This window comes from Rana temporaria, chromosome 13 (assembly GCF_905171775.1).
Source record: "Rana temporaria chromosome 13, aRanTem1.1, whole genome shotgun sequence".
In the NCBI taxonomy this organism is placed as follows: Eukaryota; Metazoa; Chordata; class Amphibia; order Anura; family Ranidae; genus Rana; species Rana temporaria.
The window spans coordinates 15,370,603-15,394,261 of record NC_053501.1 but is presented as its reverse complement, the minus strand read 5'-3'; the positions used below and the strand labels follow the sequence as shown (position 1 = coordinate 15,394,261).

The following is a 23,659-nucleotide window of genomic DNA, read 5'->3' as shown; positions in this document are numbered from 1 at the left end:
CCCCAGCTATTAGAATTAGGGCTAGGATTGGAGTTGCACTGGAGGGGACTGTTCCACGAAGTACAATCTTCACCACAGAAGGTGAAATAATAGAAGCTGTTCGACACAGCACTTACCTTGCAGCGAGCGGTCACATACCGCACCATACCGTATGTCCACAATGGGCCATTCTTGCAGAGGCTGCAATAATACAAGCTGTCAGCAGAGGGCGTTCTGCACCATTCACACCACAATGGCAGCTTTGTCAGAGGCTGCCACAAAAAGGAGCTGTCGGCATAGTAAGCTCTGCACTGTTCACCCTAAACCAGTGGTCTCCAAACTGTGGCCCTTTTCTTGGCTTTATCTGGCTCTAGGGGCACTATTCCTTCCACACTGACACGGGGGCACTATTCCTTCCACACCGACACGGGGGCACTATTCCTTCCACACCGACACGGGGGCACTATTCCTTCCACACCGACACGGGGGGGCACTATTCCTTCCACACCGACACAGGGGGGGGCACTATTCCTTCCACACCGACACGGGGGCACACTATTCCTTCCACACCGACACGGGGGCACTATTCCTTCCACACCGTCACGGGGGGCACTATTCCTTCCACACCGACACGGGGGGGTACTATTCCTTCCACACCGACACAGGGGGGCACTATTCCTTCCACACCGACACGGGGGCACTATTCCTTCCACACCGACACGGGGGCACTATTCCTTCCACACCGACACGGGGGGCACTATTCCTTCCACACCGACACGGGGGGCACTATTCCTTCCACACCGACACGGGGGGCACTATTCCTTCCACACCGACATGGGGGGGGCACTATTCCTTCCACACCGACACGGGGGGCACTATTCCTTCCACACCGACATGGGGGGGCACTATTCCTTCCACACCGACACGGGGGGGTACTATTCCTTCCACACCGACACAGGGGGGCACTATTCCTTCCACACCGACGCGGGGGGCACTATTCCTTCCACACCGTCACGGGGGGCACTATTCCTTCCACACCGACACGGGGGGCACTATTCCTTCCACACCGACACGGGGGGCACTATTCCTTCCACACCGACACGGGGGGCACTATTCCTTCCACACCGACATGGGGGGGCACTATTCCTTCCACACCGACATGGGGGGGCACTATTCCTTCCACACAGACACGGGGGCACTATTCCTTCCACACCGACACGGGGGCACTATTCCTTCCACACCGACACGGGGGGCACTATTCCTTCCACACCGACACGGGGGGCACTATTCCTTCCACACCGACACGGGGGGCACTATTCCTTCCACACCGACACGGGGGGCACTATTCCTTCCACACCGACACGGGGGGCACTATTCCTTCCACACCGACACGGGGGGCACTATTCCTTCCACACCGACATGGGGGGGCACTATTCCTTCCACACCGACACGGGGGGGTACTATTCCTTCCACACCGACACAGGGGGGCACTATTCCTTCCACACCGACACGGGGGCACTATTCCTTCCACACCGACACGGGGGGCACTATTCCTTCCACACCGACACGGGGGGCACTATTCCTTCCACACCGACATGGGGGGGCACTATTCCTTCCACACCGACACGGGGGGGTACTATTCCTTCCACACCGACACAGGGGGGCACTATTCCTTCCACACCGACACGGGGGCACTATTCCTTCCACACAGACACGGGGGCACTATTCCTTCCACACCGACACGGGGGCACTATTCCTTCCACACCGACACGGGGGCACTATTCCTTCCACACCGACACGGGGGGGCACTATTCCTTCCACACCGACACGGGGGGGCACTATTCCTTCCACACCGACACGGGGGGGCACTATTCCTTCCACACCGACACAGGGGGGCACTATTCCTTCCACACCGACACAGGGGGCACTATTCCTTCCACACCGACACAGGGGGCACTATTCCTTCCACACCGACACAGGGGGGGGCATTATTCCTTCCACACCGACACAGGGGGGGGCATTATTCCTTCCACACCGACACAGGGGGGGCACTATTCCTTCCACACCGACACAGGGGCACTATTCCTTCCACACCGACACGGGGGCACTATTCCTTCCACACCGACACAGGGGGGGCACTATTCCTTCCACACCAACACCCACCAGCAATGGGGAACCACTCCTGACGACACTATGTAATTATTTTTACTCCCACTGACGCTGGGGCATTTTCTACTTCCACTGGTCCTCCTAAAGCAGGGGTCTTCAAACTATGGCCCTCCAGGTTTTCAGGAACTACAATTCCCATCATGCCTAGTCATGTCTGTTAATGTGAGAGATTTACAATGCCTCATGGGAAGTGTAGTTCCGCAACAGCTGGAGGGCCGTAGTTTGAGGATCCCTGTCCTAAAGTCTGAAGGACAGTAAACCGGTGCTTTGTTCAGAAAGTTTGGAGACCCCTGCCCTAAACTGACAATTTTCAGAGGCTGCAATAATAGAAGCTGTCAGCAGAGGGTACTCTGCATTGTTCACCTAGCACTTGCAGCTCTCAGAGGCTGCAACATCGTGAGCTGTCAGCAGAGGGTGCTCTACACCAGCAATTCTCTACCAGGGTTCTGTGAAACCTTAAAGTGGAGGTTCACCCAAAAAAATCTATTTTTAACATTAGATTGAGGCCAATTACTGGAGGCAGAATTGGGTGTTTTTTTTTTTTTTTAAAATCAATGCAGTACTTACCGTTTTAGAGATAGATGTTCTCCGTGGCTTCCGGGTATGGTCTTCGGGACTGGGCGTTCCTATTTGATTGACAGCCTTCCGACCGTCGCATACAGCGCGTCACGAGTTTTTTCCGAACGTCGGTGCGCAGGCGCCGTATAGAGCCGCACCGACGTTCGGCAACTCGTGACGCGCTGTATGCGACCGTCGGAAGGCTGTCAATCAAATAGGAACGCCCAGTCCCGAAATTGCATACATCAATCAAGATAGTATTGTGCATATTAAAGGGTCGCCAGATACTTACTATATGCATTGCCTCCTGATTGGCTCTCTGTCTGCGGAGGTCCGCCTTAATAAGGCCTACAAGACAGATTTGTGTAAATGGAGAAGCAATATTGTGGGTGTCATAGATGGTATATAAAAAAGGGGGGGGGGGGGTCATAGGGTTTTCATACTAGCCATAAAAAAAGAAAAACAACATTTTTTTTGATGTCCATAGCAATTCAGAAATGTGGGTTATACTGCCTCCTACAGGAGAACTTGCAAACAGAAAAATTGTAAACTAACCCCAAGTATAACCCTTTCCTCTAACCAACATGCCTCCGTTTTATGGTAAAGCATGGATGGGACCCGTCAATGGACTCCAAGAAATGGATATTACAGTAAGTACAAAAATCCTATTTCTTTCTGGTCAATTGAGGGACACAGGAATTCCAAAAGCAGGGTGACTGAGGTGTGGGCAACACATAGAAAACATTAACTGGCCTGACTGGGGACTGACAACTCATGGGGCCCCCGGGCAATAGGAGATTATAGGGGCCCCCAGGCAATAGATTATGGGGCCACACAGTACACACACATCTTGGGATTTATTTTTATTTAAAACACAGATTTATACATACTGTCCCTGGTTTTACTGAGGCTGGCAACTCTGATAGGGCCCTCGGGCAGTGCCCCAATGATCAGTCCTCCCCTGCTGGGGAACCTGCAGCCCAGAAACCACCTGAAGGACCAATGTCTCATTCTGCATGGAGATTAGGTTAAGACCCCCTACTGGATAGGGAGAGTCTGCCAGCATGACCACGGGGAGAGAGAGTGAAGGATCCATTCGGCACTGCAGACAAGGATGGGGAATGACACATGATGGAGTCAACCTGAGCCTGTGAGAAGTTGATTAACCAGAACCCACCAAACACCAATGGACCAAAAGGAGATTCCCAACTGGGAAGAAGGGACAAACAACCTAATGTGCGCTACAGAACACAACACTGGAGATAATCCCCGGAGGGAACTGGTGTCAACGAGGACCGAACACAAAAGAAAGGTAAACAAGACAAGTTGGTTCACATTGGTCATGCTTACCCCTTAGGGCCAAGGGGATAAAGCTATATGATTAAGGGAAGATGCCTAGCCAGACAAGCAGGTTTGCTAAGCTAGTTACACCAGAGAATGTAACTAATAAACCCTAAAGGCCACAAAAAAAAAAAAAAAAAACAAGAGTTTGATCCCACAAAGTCAACACGACAGAAGGATAAGGGTACCAGAAGACACAGCCACAAGGGTTGGCAGATGTGATAAACTCGGACTTAGCCATAGACATCACATGAGAGATAAGGACCACCAAAGGACTCAGAAGTTGAAGCAAAATATTGTCATTGATACTCCTAGTGGACCATTCATAAGAAAGTAGGGTGTGTCCCGATACCGAGCATTTGCCCAGGTACTTGTACTCGGCCAAATGCTCCGATGCTTCACCCGATACCTGGACAGTCAGGGTGATCAGTGCGGTGGGAGAGTTGCAAGCACTGATCACCCTGTATAGGTTTCAAAGTCCGACGGCCGGTCTGTTTCTCCGCTCCCTCCCTGAAGTTTACCAAAAATGTAAATACTGCTGAATATACAGCCTCGTGCTACATAACTAAGCTCCATTTCATGCTGAATAAACTGACTTAACCACTTCATTACTGGGCACTTAAACCCCCTTCGTGCCCAGACCAATTTTCAGCTTTCAGCGCTGACGCATTTTGAATGACAATTGCGCGGTCATACAACACTGTACCCAAATTATATTTTTATCATTTTTTTTCCCACAAATAGAGCTTTCTTTTGGTGGTATTTGATCACCTCTGCGATTTTTATTTTTTGCGCTATAAACATAAAAAAAAACACAATATTTTTTACTTTTTGTTATAATAATATCCCAATTTTTTTAAAAAAAAATAAAAATATTTCTCAGTTTAGGCCGATACGTATTCTTCTACATATTTTTGTTAAAAAAAAATCGCAATAAGCGTTTTTTTTTTTTTTTTTTTTACTAGTAATGGCTGCGATTTGCGATTTTTTTGTCAGGCCTGCGATATTGCGGCAGACATATCGGACACTTTTGACACAATTTTGGGACCATTCCCATTTATACAGCAATCAGTGCTATAAAAATGCACTAATTACTGTATAAATGTGACTGGCAGGGAAGGGGTTAACACTAGGGGGTGAGGAAGGGGTTAAATGTATTCCCTCATTGTGTTCTTACTGTGTGGGGGGAGGGGATTGACTGGGGGGAGGTGACCGATGCTGTGTCCCTATGTAAAGGGACACAGCATCGGTCTCCTCTCTCCCTGACAGCACATGGAGCTCTGTGTTTACACACAGAGCTCCACATCCTGCTGTGTCACCGACGATCGCGGGTGTCTGACGGACATCACGGCCACCAGGCACTCGCATTGGCTCCCGAGCGATGCGCCGGGCACATTGTTTTCCCACTGCGCGCCCCCAGCGGTGCGCACGGGGAATCACAACAACAGGACGTCTAAAGACGTCCACTCGGCACTTGAGAGCCGCGCTGTGGACGTCTTTCGTCTATAGCGCGGCCCTCTAGTGGTTAATAATGTATCTTAAAATAGAAAACTATCTTTAGATTTTTACTCAAAAAGCATTTTATTAAAACTAATTTTAAATTAACAATTTAAAAAAATATATATAAATAACTCTGGATTTAAAAAATAAATAAAAAATTAATTAGATTTTACATTTTTTATTTATTTTTTAAATAAATCGATTTTTATCCACCCTGCTTGAGCTGGACCACCTTACCCTCTGGAGACAAGTGGCCACCAACGCTGGAACTCAGCAAAGCCCAACCTGAATGACTCTTATAAGAGAGTCAAGTCCTTCAGAAGAGTACCGACTACAAGGATCCCCAGGGCTGACTCTCTTTACAGGAGGACACCTAAGCACTGCACAATGAAGATGTCAGGAGAGGGCACCAAGCCGAGTATAAAAGCCAACGCTCCCGAGAAGCAAGGGTAGTGTCCCAGCTACACACATGATCCAGATCCTTGTCCAAGAAGGCAGAGCTGACCCTGGTCAACACTGTAGATCAGGGAGTCCATCCAGAGACAGAATGACCCCGAGCTGTATAATGTACCAGAAGGGGATCTTTGTGTCTCAGAGACGGGGCTTTCTTGAGGAAGGGGGAGAAGGGGCCCAAAATTTCATAAAGCCTGGGGCAAGGGACCCGTGGTAGGAAGAACCCAGTTAGACTAGAGATCCTGACCAGAAAAACATAGGAAATGAAAGGAAGCAACAGCAGCAGTAGCGGCCGTTGCTCCTTTTTTTTTGGGGGGGGGGGTATGGCAAACTAACCACACCAATATTAATTCGCTATTGTCACATAACTGGGTGGGTTCAAGGGCCTTTTCGCCCTGAGCCCACCCTTTTTGAAGCCAATTAAAACCTCAGGCTTTAATCATGTGCTTAAAAAACTAAAAATACCCCATTGAAATTCATGCGTTCGGCACCCTGCATGTAGATTAGGGGCCAGGCACATGGAATGGAGCGGCTACCACAGGCACCAAATCAATTAATTAGTCTGAGGTCTAAAGGGGGGCTCCCTACACCTGAGTTCTGGAGAGAAGGGTGGCCCCTGGATGCACAATCAGCCCCCCACTTAAAGAATTAGGGGCACATCTTCCTTCAGAGGGTTGAACAGAGTTTGACCCCTATGGACTGGGCGAGAGTCAGACTCAAGGGGCACCTGCTGCATCGGGCCCCTTACAGGTGTAATACCTGTACCCCCCTGATGGCGGCCCCGCTAAAGGCTAATGGAATCAAAGGCTCTCTGGAGTTCTTACAGGGCGGAAAAAAAATTCACTGCAGTACTGTATGTGGGAAATGGCCGCGGCAGCGGATAACATACCTGTGATAATGGCACCAGCCAGCAGAAAGCTGCACAGAAGGAGGTTTCCAGCCCGAACACCAAATTTCTCCAAAATCTGGCCTTGTGCTGTTGTGAAAATGAGTCCAAACACCTGCATGAGACAAACAGACCATGAAACATACATACTGCAACACCTTCCATCCCTGCTGCATGACACAGTGCCTTGAAAAAGTATTAATTTCCCTTGAAACATTTTGTCATTTTACAACCAAAAACATAAATGTATTTTATTTGGGTTTTATGTGATAGACCAACACAAAGTGGCTCATAATTGTGAAGTGGAAGGAAAATGATAAATCGTTTTCATTTTTTTTTACAAATAAATATGTGAAAAGTGTGGGGGGTACATTTGTATGGCGCCCCCCGGAGTCAATACTTTGTAGAACCGCCTTTCGATGCAATTACAGCTGCAAGTCTTTTTGGGGATGTCTCTACCAGCTTTGCACATCTAGAGAGTAATATTTTTGCCCATTCTTCTTTTCAAAAAATCTCAAGCTCTGTCTGATTGGATGGAGAGCGTCTGAACAGCAATTTTCAAGTCTTGCCACAGCTTCTTAATGTGATTTAGGTCTGGACTGTGAGTGGGCCATTCTAACACATGAATATGATTTGATCTAAACCATTCCATTGTAGCTCTGGCTGTATGTTTAGGGTCGTTGCCCTACTGGAAGGTGAACCTCCGCCCCAGTCTCAAGTCTTTTGCAGACATTAATAGGGTGTCTTCTAAGATTGTCCTGTATTTGGCTCCATCCATCTTCCCATCAACTCTGACCAGCTTCCCTGTCCCTGCTGAAGAAAATCATCCCACCACATGATGCTGCCACCACCATGTTTCACAGTGGGGATGGTGTATTCAGGGTGATGTGCAGTGTTAGTTTTCCACCACACACAGCGTTTTGCTTTTAGGCCAAAAAGTTCAATTTTGCCGTCATCTGACCAGAGCACCTTCTTCCATATGTTTGCAGTTTGCAAGAAGCCATGTGGAGGACACAGCAAACAGGACTTCTTATGGCTTTCTTTCAGCAATGTCTTTCTTCTTGTCACTCTTCTATAAAGGGCAGATTTGTGGAGAGCACGACTAAAAGTTGTCCTGTGGACAGATTCTCCCACCTGAGCTGTGGATCTCTGCAGCTCCTCCAGAGTTACCATGGGCCTCTTTGCTGCTTCTCTGATGAATACTTTATTTGCCCGGCCTGTCAGTTTAGGTGGACGGCCATGTCTTGGTAGGTTTGCAGTTGTGCCATACTCTTTCCATTTTCCGATGATGGATTGAACAGAGCCCTATGAAATGTTCAAAGCTTGGGAGATTTTTTATAACCCAACCCTGCTATAAACGTCTCCATAACTTTATCCCTGATCTGTCTGGTGTGTTCCTTGGCCTTCATGATGCCGTTTGTTCACTAAGGTTCTCTAACAAAGCTCTGAGGGCTTCACAGAACAGCTCAGTATTTATACTGAGATTAAATGACACACAGGTGGATTCTATTTACTAATTAGGTGACTTCGGAAAGCAATTGGTTCCACTATATTTTAGTTAGGGGGTATCAGAGAAAAGTGGGCTAAATACAAATACCCCCCACACTTTTCAGATATTTGTAAAACATTTGGGAAACTATCATTTTCCTTCCACTTCACAATTATGTGCCACTTTGTGTTGGTCTATCACATAAAATCCCAAAAAATACATTTGCGTTTTTGGTTGTAACATGACAAAATGTGGAAAATTTCAAGGAGTATGAATACTTTTTCAAGGCACTGTAACTGTCCCCTGTAGACATAGCACCAGCCATACCTCCTGAAAAAGCCACCTCAATACCTCGCATGCCGATTTCCTGGCTTTAATACTTTGAGTATTAAAACCTTTGACATATTTTAACCACAAATCCTAATCCTGAGAATCTGCATCTGGCCCGGGTTGTCACAGTCAGATCCTTGTTAATCTTCTACCACTCATTACTGCGAGTCCCAGACTAATTACACCATGCAGCAACCAGTGTTGGGCTACTTATTGACCAATAATGAGCCAACAGAGTCCATCGCATTGTACAGATCGATTGGGGAGATGCAAGCCCTGGCCCGGATTCAAGTAGCAATTGCGCCTGTGTAACCATAGGTTACACAGCGCAATTGCTTACTTGCCCCGGCGTTACGAATGCTCCCGATTCAGGAACATCGTAACGCCAACTGCAGCCTAAAATCTGCGTGGCATAAGGCTCTTATGCCACGCATATCTTAGGCTGCATTCTAGCGATGACCGCTAGGGGGCGCTCCCATTGTGCTCAGTGTATAGTATGCAAATTGCATACTAACACCGATTCACAATGTTGCGCGAGCCCTGCGTACGCAATTTACGTCGTTTCCGTACGGCGTGTTTAGCGTAAGGCTGCCCCTTCTAATGGCAGGGGCAGCCAATGCTAAAGTATACCCGTCGTTCCCGCGTCGCGACGTTCGAATTTTACGTAATTTGAGTAAGTGATTCTTGAATGGCGCTGGACGCCATTCACGTTCACTTTGAAGCAAATGACGTCCTTGCGACGTCATTTGCCGCAATGCACGTCGGGAAAGTTTCCCGACGGAGCATGCGCTCTACGCTTGGCGCGGGAGCGCGCCTAATTTAATTGATTCCCGCCCCCTACGGGATAATTTACATTAGGCGCCCTTACGCAGTGCAAGTTTACACAGCGCACACGCAATTTACAGAGCTACTGCTCCGTGAATCGCGGGTAGCGCAGTCAATTTGCAGGGGCGCAGGGCAAAAACGCTGCCCTGCGCCTCCGCAAATAAGGGGCAAATCTACCTGAATCCGGGCCCCTGAATCCAGATATATTCTACACAACGTGGTACAAGGTGTGTTCTTAAAGTGGAGTTCCACCCAAAAGTGGAACTTCCGGTTATTTGACCCCTTCCCCCCTTCGGTGCCACATTTGGCACCTTTTGGGGTGGGAGGGGGGGACCTGTTTTTGACCGGTCACAGTTCCCCACTTCCAGGAGACGGTGCCGCCGCATCGCATCTCTCAGAAGTTCAGCCCTCCCTCCTCCTTCCTCCACCGCCGAGCCAATCAGAAAGTGCAGCGCGATCTACGCAGTAGGAAACTAGCTGCGAAGCCGAAAGGCTTCACTACCAGTTTCCCTTTGTGGAGATGGTGGCGGCAGCACCCGACAGTCAATTTTAAGATCGGCTGGGGTGCCGACATCGCGGGCTCCCTGGACAGGTAAGCGCCCGTATAGTAAAAGTCAGCATCCAACAGTATTTGTAGCTGCTGACTTTGGCCCAGATTCAGGTACATTTGCGCGATATTTGCGGGGGAGCAGGGCAACGATTTTGCCCTGCGCCCCCGCAAATATTTTGCGCTGCCCTCGATTCACGGAGCAGTAGCTCCGTGAACTGCGAGGGCGTGCCGGCAAATTTGCCCGGCGTAAGCGCGCGCAAGTTAAATGATCCCGCTGGGGGCGGGAATCATTTAAATTAGGCGCGCTCCCGCGCCGAGCGTACAGCGCATGCTCCGTCTGGAAACTTTCCCGACGTGCATTGCGGCAAATGACGTCGCAAGGACGTCATTTGCTTCAAAGTGAGCGTGAATGGCGTCCAGCGCCATTCACGAATCACTTACGCAAACGACGTGAAATTCAAATTTCACGTCGCTGGAGCGGCGGCTATACTTTAGCATTGGCTGCCCCTACTATTAGAAGGGGCAGCCTTGCGCTAAAGTTGCCGTACGGAAACTCCGTACCTGGCCCCGCGCAAGTTTGTGAATCAGTTGGTAGTATGCAATTTGCATACTACACGCTGATCACAATGGGAGCGCCCCCTAGCGGCACACGCAAGAATGCAGCCTAAAATCTGCGAGGCATAAGAGCCTTATGCCGCGCAGATTTTAGGCTGCAGTCGGTGTAACGAGGTTCCTGAATCAGGAGCACTCGTTACACCGGAGCAAGTAAGCAATTGGTTACACGGGCGCAATTGCTTCTTGAATCTGGGCCTTTGATTTTTTTCCCCCAGGTTGGACCACCGCTTTAAAGACACCAGGCACCAATTTTAAAACATTTAAAGAAAAGCGCAGAAAAATCAAGTATTTTATGTGATTACTTTTATTTTTCATAGCACACTCCCTCCTTGTACATCATAGTGCTCTCCTCTTCTGGGAGTGTCTTATTACTGTCTGTGCTGGCCTAGCCCCTAAGCCCCTTCCCTCACCTCCTTACATACACTTTTATGTAGCTGCCAGGGGAAGAGTAAAGGGGAATACTATAGATTATCACTTTAGTGACAGCTCTGAGTCTGTTGGGGCCGCTGACATCACATCCAAGATGGTGGCACCCAGCAGCAGTCTCAGGCTTTAGATATCTACATAATCTACGTAAAAAAAAATATGCATTAAATTTAAATGGATTTATAACCTTATGGAAAAATTGTTGTTGAAATGAATGGTCGGGTGATAAGGTCTGTTTAAATTGTTTCTCTTTCCATACAAATAATGATTGTTCTCATTAACCAGGACAGGAGTGGCAGTCCCTGGGGACCACATTGGGTGGTGCCTTTCCTCATGCCTCAGCCACTCATATTTCAGATGAAGGTTTTTTTTGCAATTGCTTTCAGAAGAGCATTTTACAATCTCTGAAAAGTTTAAAGTACAAAGCAGGCGATTGTTATGGAGTTCATGGAATGTCTGGAATTTTCAGAAATCCTTAACCCTTTGTGTGCGGTGGTATTTAGGAGCCGTCAATGAAGGTGCATGAGAGCACCAGGGCTTCCAAGTAATTTTCTAGCAAATAATATTGATTTTAACTTAAGAAACAAGTGTCAGTGGGGCAGAGGACAGTGTCAGTGGGGCAGAGGACAGTGTCAGTGGGGCAGAGGACAGTGTCAGTGGGGCAGAGGACAGTGTCAGTGGGGCAGAGGACAGTGTCAGTGGGGCAGAGGACAGTGTCAGTGGGGCAGAGGACAGTGTCAGTAGGCAGGAATTTAGGGGCCCCTTACACACCTTGCACAAGTTGAGAAGCGCGGGGGGGGGGGGGGGGGGAGTGTCGCAAGTTGAGAATCGGGGGGCAGTGTCGAGAATGCCGTCACAAATTAAGGTCAGGGGGCTTTGGGTGCGGGCTAACAAAAAAAAATATCAAAAAAAGGGGGATGCCATCCGTGGCCCTGGGGACCACCGGGCCCCTTAGATGTGGGGGGGGGGGGGTTTGGGTGCTGACGAAAATAAATAAATAAATAGGGGGATGCCATCCAGGCCCCTAGGGGCAACCCGGCCCCTTACAGGTGTACTGCCTGTACCCCCCTGATGGCGGCCCTGTCAGTAGGACAATGGAGAGTGTCAGTAGTTTTATATTTATTACAAATTTTCAATTTTTAGGCGCCCCGTTAGGGGGCTTTGGTGTAGTATCAGGGGTCTAAACAGGGGGAATCTGCACCACACAGGGTGATTAGGGTGTGCCCAGGCACACCTGGCACTCCCGGTGCGCATGCCTATGAGAGCAACAGTGACGTATGAAGTGTCCAATCAGAAATCACCCATAGACTGCAACTGTGCTTCATTGATACTAGAGCTGCACGATTCTGGCTAAAATGAGAATCACAATTTTCTCACGATTCTCGTGGTGTAACATCATCTTTCACATTAAAAAAACAAACAAAAAAAGGGCTAACTTTACTGTTTCGTTTTTTTATTTTTTATTAATTGAAGTGTATTTTTTCCCCAAAAAATTGCATTTGAAGGACCGCTGGGCAAATACAGTGTGACATAAAATATTGCAGAAATTGCCATTTTATTTACTAAAATATATATAATGTTTGGGGGTTCCAAGTAATTTTCTAGCAAATAATATTGATTTTAACTTAAGAAACAAGTGTCAAAAAAAGATTTAGACTTTATTAAACTTCCTACATTTACAGGGAGTGCAGAATTATTAGGCAAGTTGTATTTTTGAGGATTAATTTTATTATTGAACAACAACCATGTTCTCAATGAACCCAAAAAACTCATTAATATCAAAGCTGAATATTTTTGGAAGTAGTTTTTAGTTTGTTTTTAGTTTTAGCTATTTTAGGGGGATATCTGTGTGTGCAGGTGACTATTACTGTGCATAATTATTAGGCAACTTAACAAAAAAAAAAAATATACCCATTTCAATTATTTATTTTTACCAGTGAAACCAATATAACATCTCAACATTCACAAATATACATTTCTGACATTCAAAAACAAAACAAAAACAAATCAGTGACCAATATAGCCACCTTTCTTTGCAAGGACACTCAAAAGCCTGCCATCCATGGATTCTGTCAGTGTTTTGATCTGTTCACCATCAACATTGCGTGCAGCAGCAACCACAGCCTCCCAGACACTGTTCAGAGAGGTGTACTGTTTTCCCTCCTTGTAAATCTCACATTTGATGATGGACCACAGGTTCTCAATGGGGTTCAGATCAGGTGAACAAGGAGGCCATGTCATTAGTTTTTCTTCTTTTATACCCTTTCTTGCCAGCCATGCTGTGGAGTACTTGGACGCGTGTGATGGAGCATTGTCCTGCATGAAAATCATGTTTTTCTTGAAGGATGCAGACTTCTTCCTGTACCACTGCTTGAAGAAGGTGTCTTCCAGAAACTGGCAGTAGGACTGGGAGTTGAGCTTGACTCCATCCTCAATCCGAAAAGGCCCCACAAGCTCATCTTTGATGATACCAGCCCAAACCAGTACTCCACCTCCACCTTGCTGGCGTCTGAGTTGGACTGGAGCTCTCTGCCCTTTACCAATCCAGCCACGGGCCCATCCATCTGGCCCATCAAGACTCACTCTCATTTCATCAGTCCATAAAACCTTAGAAAAATCAGTCTTGAGATATTTCTTGGCCCAGTCTTGACGTTTCAGCTTGTGTGTCTTGTTCAGTGGTGGTCGTCTTTCAGCCTTTCTTACCTTGGCCATGTCTCTGAGTATTGCACACCTTGTGCTTTTGGGCACTCCAGTGATGTTGCAGCTCTGAAATATGGCCAAACTGGTGGCAAGTGGCATCTTGGCAGCTGCACGCTTGACTTTTCTCAGTTCATGGGTAGTTATTTTGCGCCTTGGTTTTTCCACACGCTTCTTGCGACCCTGTTGACTATTTTGAATGAAACGCTTGATTGTTTGATGATCACGCTTCAGAAGCTTTGCGATTTTAAGAGTGCTGCATCCCTCTGCAAGATATCTCACTATTTTTGACTTTTCTGAGCCTGTCAAGTCCTTCTTTTGACCCATTTTGCCAAAGGAAAGGAAGATGACTAATAATTATGCACACCTGATATAGGGTGTTGATGTCATTAGACCACACCCCTTCTCATTACAGAGATGTACATCACCTAATATGCTTAATTGGTAGTAGGCTTTCAACCCTTTACAGCTTGGAGTAAGACAACATGCATAAAGAGGATGATGTGGTCAAAATACTCATTTGCCTAATAATTCTGCACTCCCTGTACACACAGAAGTTTGATCCAAGAAGGAAGCATTAGTTAAAATGTTTCATGTTGTTAAAAACGTGGCAGACTGCCAGGATTTTTTCTTTACACACAGAAGTTTATCCCTTTGATCTAAGAAGGAAGCATTAGTTACAATGTTTCCTGTTAAAAATTTGGCAGACTGCCCGGATATTTTCTTTTGACAGCTGATAAGTCTCTCCACTTGTTATATGAAAGAATCGGCAAACTCTGCATTGGAGATCGTCAGGGGGGTTGAATCGAGATCATGATTTTTTAACAATTAATTGTGCAGCTCTAATTGTTACTTCCACAACCCCTGGAGGACTCCTCCTGGGGACTCTTACGGCTTCCTACTAGCCCTAATGCTCATCACTGATCCTATCATCTCTGGAGGCTCTTGACTGTTCCTGCCACCTGGGGGGGCCTCCTAACTCTCCCTGTCACCCCAAAGGGCAGCTCACTCTCTCTGCTAAAGGTTCCACCGACTTTCACCACTAGGGGTCCCTGGCTCTTTCTGCAATATCTAGGGGGCCACTGACTATTTACGCCAGTGGCCGCCAAGTCATCCAGCCACATCTAGGGGCTCCTGACTCTTCCCATCACATTTGGGAGCTCCAGGCAGGTGCACTCCTATACTATCACACACACACACACACACACATTATACACACTTACCTGTGCAGCCACATTGAGCAGACCTGACGATGTTCCTTCCGATTCCGGATGAGTCAATTCTGCTGCAAACTCGAAGCCCAGAGGGAGATAACCCGTCATAAAAAACCTGAATGATCAAAACAGATGTTTCATGGCCATAGCACCCAGAAAGTGACCCCCTAACCATATGCTGATGCTGCCTGTAGGTGAGAGACCACCAGGTCCCTACACAGGGCTAAACCCTCTCATCTGACTATTTATTGGACAGTTCCACCAACATTATCCTCCTGCAGACACTGCACATCACAGAACAGGGCTCATACTGTATAGGGGGGGGGGGGGATCAGCTGCCACAAAGATTGATCTACACTGGGGAGCCCACAGCCAACCAAATATTATATTAAAGCACCCTTCGTACTTACCCCAGACACCCAGCCGTGACGAAGACCGCCCAGAGGAATCCGAGATCCAATATAAATGTGAAGACCACCATTCCAACCAACGATAAGACATAGACAGCCAGCGTCGTCTGTCTGAGAGACACAGGAGTGAGACACTATAAGAGAGAGACCTAGGAAAGAATGACTCGGAGGGGTGTTGAGGGGGGAACAGGGAGGAAAACCTAGGAGAGAAAGTGAGACACGGGGGGACCGAAGGAGAAAGTCACGGTGAGGGGGGGGGGGGGGGGTGTTTGACAGAGAAAAAAAAGGAGGGTCAAAAAAAAAAAAAAAAAGGGGGTAAAAAGAATGGAGAAAGGGAAAGACATACAGGACACCATAGGCCCTCTATCTTGCTCACTTGTACGTCTTGGTTCTGTCCAGCCAGAGACCAGTGATAAGAGCACCAAACATCCCAGCGACGGTGATTGTCAGTCCGATCCGGCCGGCGTTCACCTCCTCCCCCTGTGCAGGCAAGAAAGTAAAAAATATAATATATATATATATATATATATAGGCACACACAGGGCAGCGAGCCTGGCACCAGGGCCGCCATCAGGGGGGTTCAGGCATTACACCTGTAAGGGGCCCGGTCGCCCCCCCTCCCCCTTTTTTTTATGTCTGACTTTAGCAACTCGTGGCAGGAGAGGGAAGAGAAGACTTGACTTGACTGCTTTGTTCATCAGCACCAACCCCCACCCCCCCCCCCCACAACCCACTTATCTCGCAGAAGGAGAGTGAAGAGAAGAGATGACACTTTTGTTACCACAACCCCCCCCCCTTTATCTCGCGGCAGGAGAGATGAGGGGCCCCCCCCTGGTTCTCTGCTCCAGGGGGGTCCTGCCTAACGCTGTGTAAGGGGCCCCAAAATTTGTGATGACTGCCCTGCCTGGCACAAACAAGGCGGTAAGCCTTCCACACACAGGGCAGCAAGCCTACCACACACACACACACGTCCCTGAGCCTGGTACACACAAGACACACATGGGGCAGGGGGCACTTACCGGGTAATATTCTGTCACCATGCGGTTCAGTAAGGTAGATAGGGAGTAAAATGCACCCGTGTTCAGCCCTAAAAAAAATAAAAAATAAATGATATCAGAATACGACAGCAGTGAGCAGAGGACCAGCGCTGCCATCCATCTACCCAACCACCAACTGACAAAGAAATTAATTAATATACAGAGTGGTTAAAGAGGACCCGTCTTCGCACTACAAGTATTAGGACACTAAAGGTGTTAATTTGCTAAAGGCAAATAGACGATAAATTTGAAAAGGTGTCCAGCAGTGCAAATGGTGAGGTAGCTCCCGATGCTTCAGTCAAACCAGCCTTACTCATTGGTGAGTCTTCAAAGACAGGGTCCCACCTGGGGCATGTGCCATGGTTCTGGACCTGCGAAGAGCTCCACAGTGAACACAGTATACAAAGGTCAGGAGACAAACCATCATGCAATGCCCAATGCCAAAAGTCACATTCCAGGTTAGTCCCGTACATCCAGTTCATTGGCTTCCTAAGCTAGTGCTTTTACGCCATACGCCAATAGCTAGTGCTATACGCCAATTCAGATAGCTGTTATGCAGAGACCAGCTGAAGCAGGGGTATAGCAGGGAATCTTGATTGAAGACACAGGAAAAAAATTACATGAAGCAAGGAAAGCTATCAAAAAATAGATTTATAATTTCCATAAATTCTGCCTCAGTAGTTGGATTTCCCCCTCCATATATGTTGGCTCTATGATTGGATCCCCCCTCCTTACATTCTGTTGACATAGTTGAGCATGTGACATTACAAAGAAGACAAATATGACAGAACATTGACATTAGTACACACTGAGCTCCTCAGCCCAACAACATCACTCACTAATGACACTTCCAGCTGTCATGTGACCCGCGGCGCTCTCAGCACTCACCGTATGACACAACCAGCAGGATGAAGTTTCGGTTCCTCAGTAGCCGCAGTATGGACTGTTTATAGGAGTACTGACCGGCGGGAACAGAGAGCAGAGCCGCCTGGGCCAGGGTTGGTGGGGTGGGGGGAGCCTCCTGGAAGACTGAACAACAACACACAGTTCATTTCAGTCTCAGCACTAAACATACGACTGTCACCACATATCCGCTATTCCAGACACACAACTGTCACCACACAATCGCTATTCCAGATACACAGCTGTCACCACACATCCGCTATTCCAGACACACAGCTGTCACCACACATCCGCTATTCCAGACACACAGCTGTCACCACACATCCGCTATTCCAGACACACAGCTGTCACCACACATCCGCTATTCCAGACACACAGCTGTCACCACACATCCGCTATTCCAGACACACAGCTGTCACCACATATCCGCTATTCCAGACACACAGCTGTCACCACATATCCGCTATTCCAGACACACAGCTGTCACCACACATCCGCTATTCCAGACACACAGCTGTCACCACACATCCGCTATTCCAGACACACAGCTGTCACCACACATCCGCTATTCCAGACACACAGCTGTCACCACACACCCGCTATTCCAGATACAGCTGTCACCACACCCGCTATTCCAGACACACAGCTGTCACCACATATCCGCTATTCCAGACACACAGCTGTCACCACATGTCTGCTATTCCAGACACACAGCTGTCACCACACAACCGCTATTCCAGATACACAGCTGTCACCACACATCCACTATTCCAGACACACAGCTGTCACCACACATCCGCTATCCCAGACACACAGCTGTCACCACACACCCGCTATTCCAGACACACGGCCGTCACCACACATCCGCTATTCCAGACACACAGCTGTCACCACATATCCGCTATTCCAGACACACAGCTGTCACCACATATCTGCTATTCCAGATACAGCTGTCACCACACCCGCTATTCCAGACACACAGCTGTCACCACATATCCGCTATTCCAGACACACAGCTGTCACCACATATCCGCTATTCCAGACACACAGCCGTCACCACACATCCGCTATTCCAGACACACAGCTGTCACCACACACCCGCTATTCCAGACACACAGCTGTCACCACATATCCGCTATTCCAGACACACAGCTGTCACCACATATCCGCTATTCCAGACACACAGCTGTCACCACATATCCGCTATTCCAGACACACAGCCGTCACCACACATCCGCTATTCCAGACACACAGCTGTCACCACATGTCTGCTATTCCAGATACACAGCTGTCACCACACCTGCTATTCCAGACACACAACTGTCACCACACATCCGCTATTCCAGACACACAGCTGTCACCACACACCCGCTATTCCAGACACACAGCCGTGACCACATATCCGCTATTCCAGACACACAGCTGTCACCACATATCCGCTATTCCAGACACACAGCCGTCACCACACACCCGCTATTCCAGACACACAGCTGTCACCACACATCCGCTATTCCAGACACACAGCTGTCACCACACACCCGCTATTCCAGATACACAGCTGTCACCACACATCCGCTATTCCAGACACAGCTGTCACCACACATCCGCTATACCAGACACACAGCTGTCACCACACATCCGCTATTCCAGACACACAGCTGTCACCACACCCGCTATTCCAGACACACAGCTGTCACTACACACCCGCTATTCCAGACACACAGCTGTTACCACACACCCGCTATTCCAGACACACAGCTGTCACCACATATCCACTATTCCAGACACACAGCTGTCACCACACATCCGCTATTCCAGACACACAGCTGTCACCACACATCCGCTATTCCAGACACACAGCTGTCACCACACATCCGCTATTCCAGACACACAGCTGTCACCACACATCCGCTATTCCAGACACACAGCTGTCACCACACATCCGCTATTCCAGACACACAGCTGTCACCACACACCCGCTATTCCAGATACACAGCTGTCACCACACATCCGCTATTCCAGACACACAGCTGTCATCACACATCCGCTATTCCAGACACACAGCTATCCCCACATGTCTTCTATTCCAAACACACAGCTGTCCCCACATGTCTGCTATTCCAAACACACAGCTGTCTCCATTCCAAACACACAACTGTCACCACACATCTGCTATTCCAGATACACAGCTGTCTCCATTCCAGACACACAGCTGTCACCACACATCCGCTATTCCAGACACACAGCTGTCACCACACATCCGCTATTCCAGACACACAGCTGTCACCACACATCCGCTATTCCAGACACACAGCTGTCACCACACATCCGCTATTCCAGACACACAGCTGTCACCACACATCCGCTATTCCAGACACACAGCTGTCACCACACATCCGCTATTCCAGATACACAGCTGTCACCACACATCCGCTATTCCAGACACACAGCTGTCACCACACATCCGCTATTCCAGACACACAGCTGTCACCACACATCCGCTATTCCAGACACACAGCTGTCACCACACATCCGCTATTCCAGACACACAGCTGTCATCACACATCCGCTATTCCAGACACACAGCTGTCACCACACATCCGCTATTCCAGACACACAGCTGTCACTACACATCCGCTATTCCAGACACACAGCTGTCATCACACATCCGCTATTCCAGATACACAGCTGTCACCACACATCCGCTATTCCAGACACACAGCTGTCACCACACCCGCTATTCCAGATACACAGCTGTCACCACACACCCGCTATTCCAGACACACAGCTGTCACCACACCCGCTATTCCAGACACACAGCTGTCACTACACACCCGCTATTCCAGACACACAGCTGTTACCACACATCCGCTATTCCAGACACACAGCTGTCACCACACATCTGCTATTCCAGACACACAGCTGTCATCACACATCCGCTATTCCAGACACACAGCTGTCACCACACATCCGCTATCCCAGACACACAGCTGTCACCACACACCCGCTATTCCAGACACACAGCTGTCACTACACACCCGCTATTCCAGACACACAGCTGTCACCACACATCCGCTATTCCAGACACACAGCTGTCACCACACATCCGCTATTCCAGACACACAGCTGTCACCACATGTCTGCTATTCCAGATACACAGCTGTCACCACACATCTGCTATTCCAGACACACAGCTGTCACCACACATCTGCTATTCCAGATACACAGCTGTCACCACACATCCGCTATTCCAGACACACAGCTGTCACCACACATCTGCTATTCCAGACACACAGCTGTCACCACACATCCGCTATTCCAGACACACAGCTGTCACCACACATCCGCTATTCCAGACACACAGCTGTCACCACACATCCGCTATTCCAGACACACAGCTGTCACCACACATCCGCTATTCCAGACACACAGCTGTCATCACACATCCGCTATTCCAGACACACAGCTGTCACCACACACCCGCTATTCCAGACACACAGCTGTCACCACACATCCGCTATTCCAGATACACAGCTGTCACCACACCCGCTATTCCAGACACACAGCTGTCATCACACATCCGCTATTCCAGACACACAGCTGTCACCACATGTCTGCTATTCCAGATACACAGCTGTCACCACACATCTGCTATTCCAGACACACAGCTGTCACCACACATCCGCTATTCCAGACACACAGCTGTCACCACACATCCGCTATTCCAGACACACAGCTGTCACCACACATCCGCTATTCCAGACACACAGCTGTCACCACACATCCGCTATTCCAGACACACAGCTGTCATCACACATCCGCTATTCCAGATACACAGCTGTCACCACACCCGCTATTCCAGATACACAGCTGTCACCACACACCCGCTATTCCAGACACACAGCTGTCACCACACCCGCTATTCCAGACACACAGCTGTCACTACACACCCGCTATTCCAGACACACAGCTGTCACCACACATCCGCTATTCCAGACACACAGCTGTCACCACACATCCGCTATTCCAGACACACAGCTGTCACCACACCCGCTATTCCAGACACACAGCTGTCACCACACATCCGCTATTCCAGACACACAGCTGTCACCACACATCCGCTATTCCAGACACACAGCTGTCACCACACCCGCTATTCCAGACACACAGCTGTCACCACACATCCGCTATTCCAGACACACAGCTGTCACCACACACCCGCTATTCCAGACACACACAGCTGTCACCACACATCCGCTATTCCAGACACACAGCTGTCATCACACATCCGCTATTCCAGACACACAGCTGTCACCACACATCTGCTATTCCAGACACACAGCTGTCACCACACCCGCTATTCCAGACACACAGCTGTCACCACACATCCGCTATTCCAGACACACAGCTGTCACCACACATCCGCTATTCCAGACACACAGCTGTCACCACACATCCACTATTCCAGACACACAGCTGTCACCACACATCCGCTATTCCAGACACACAGCTGTCACCACATATCTGCTATTCCAGACACACAGCTGTCACCACACATCCGCTTTTCCAGACACACAGCTGTCACCACACATCCGCTATTCCAGACACACAGCTGTCACCACATATCTGCTATTCCAGACACACAGCTGTCACCACACATCCGCTATTCCAGACACACAGCTGTCACCACACCCGCTATTCCAGACACACACCTGTCACCACACATCCGCTATTCCAGACACACAGCTGTCACCACACCCGCTATTCCAGACACACAGCTGTCACCACACATCCGCTATTCCAGACACACAGCTGTCACCACACACCCGCTATTCCAGACACACAGCTGTCACCACACATCCGCTATTCCAGACACACAGCTGTCGCCACACATCCGCTATTCCAGATACACAGCTGTCACCACATATCCGCTATTCCAGACACACAGCTGTCACCACACATCCGCTATTCCAGACACACAGCTGTCACCACATGTCTGCTATTCCAAACACACAGCTGTCACCACACATCCGCTATTTCAGACACACAGCTGTCACCACACATCCGCTATTCCAGACACACAGCTGTCACCACATATCCGCTATTCCAGACACACAGCTGTCACCATTCCAAACACACAACTGTCACCACATGTCTGCTATTCCAAACACACAGCTGTCTCCATTCCAAACACACAACTGTCACCACATGTCTGCTATTCCAGATACACAGCTGTCTCCATTCCAAACACACAACTGTCACCACATGTCTGCTATTCCAGACACACAGCTGTCTCCATTCCAAACACACAACTGTCACCACATGTCTGCTATTCCAGATACACAGCTGTCTCCATTCCAAACACACAACTGTCACCACATGTCTGCTATTCCAAACACACAGCTGTCTCCATTCCAAACACACAACTGTCACCACATGTCTGCTATTCCAGATACACAGCTGTCTCCATTCCAAACACACAACTGTCACCACATGTCTGCTATTCCAGACACACAGCTGTCTCCATTCCAAACACACAACTGTCACCACATGTCTGCTATTCCAGATACACAGCTGTCTCCATTCCAAACACACAACTGTCACCACATGTCTGCTATTCCAAACACACAGCTGTCTCCATTCCAAACACACAACTGTCACCACATGTCTGCTATTCCAGATACACAGCTGTCTCCATTCCAAACACACAACTGTCACCACATGTCTGCTATTCCAGACACACAGCTGTCCCCACACATCCGCTATTCCAGACACACAGCTGTCTTCAAACATCCACTTTTCCAGACACACAGCTGTCACCACATGTCTGCCATTCCAGATACTCAGCACTCATTACACATTCGTTATTCCAGACACACTGCTGTCTCTACAATCCAGCCATCTCAGAAACAAAAGCTGTCTGTACACCACCGCTATTCCAGATACACCGCTGTTACTACGCCTCTTCTACTCCACACACACCTGTCACTAAACCTCCGCCATTCCACACACACACAGCTGTTTTACACCTCAGTTATGTGCGAGTAGTCCTCGGATTGATGCGCACCGAATATTACCAGGATGAAGAGGAGGCTGGCGACAGCTGCGGTTCCATAAAACATAATGCTGATTTGATACGATAGTCGGTCTAAATCGTCAATGTTGGAGATCAGGACTGGCGGCAGGAGGAAGCCCACTGCGACACCTAACTGGAGCAAAGAGGAAGAGATCACCATCATGAACTGCCACCATCAGAACTATCCCACTACAAACACCT

General features: G+C 48.7%; 1 protein-coding gene across 3 annotated transcripts in view; it reads right to left on the bottom strand.

Annotated features, from left to right (window-relative positions):
* Nucleotides 1–23,659, bottom strand: part of FLVCR2 (FLVCR heme transporter 2) — a 32,715-nt gene that overhangs the window by 598 nt on the left and 8,458 nt on the right. For 2 of the 3 annotated variants that reach the window (XR_005744753.1, XM_040332859.1), the window contains exons 3-11: nucleotides 23,450–23,591; nucleotides 17,368–17,508; nucleotides 16,462–16,529; nucleotides 15,819–15,922; nucleotides 15,443–15,553; nucleotides 15,042–15,147; nucleotides 6,890–7,001; nucleotides 2,999–3,054; nucleotides 117–180 (exon numbers count right to left, since the gene is read on the bottom strand). Coding sequence is in view for 2 of the 3 variants with exons in the window: in XM_040332859.1 (XP_040188793.1) it covers nucleotides 117–180; nucleotides 2,999–3,054; nucleotides 6,890–7,001; nucleotides 15,042–15,147; nucleotides 15,443–15,553; nucleotides 15,819–15,922; nucleotides 16,462–16,529; nucleotides 17,368–17,508; nucleotides 23,450–23,591 (904 nt within the window). In the remaining variant the exon portion in view is untranslated. The remainder of the gene's footprint in view (nucleotides 1–116; nucleotides 181–2,998; nucleotides 3,055–6,889; nucleotides 7,002–15,041; nucleotides 15,148–15,442; nucleotides 15,554–15,818; nucleotides 15,923–16,461; nucleotides 16,530–17,367; nucleotides 17,509–23,449; nucleotides 23,592–23,659) is intronic. The other variant, XM_040332861.1, reaches the window with a different exon arrangement.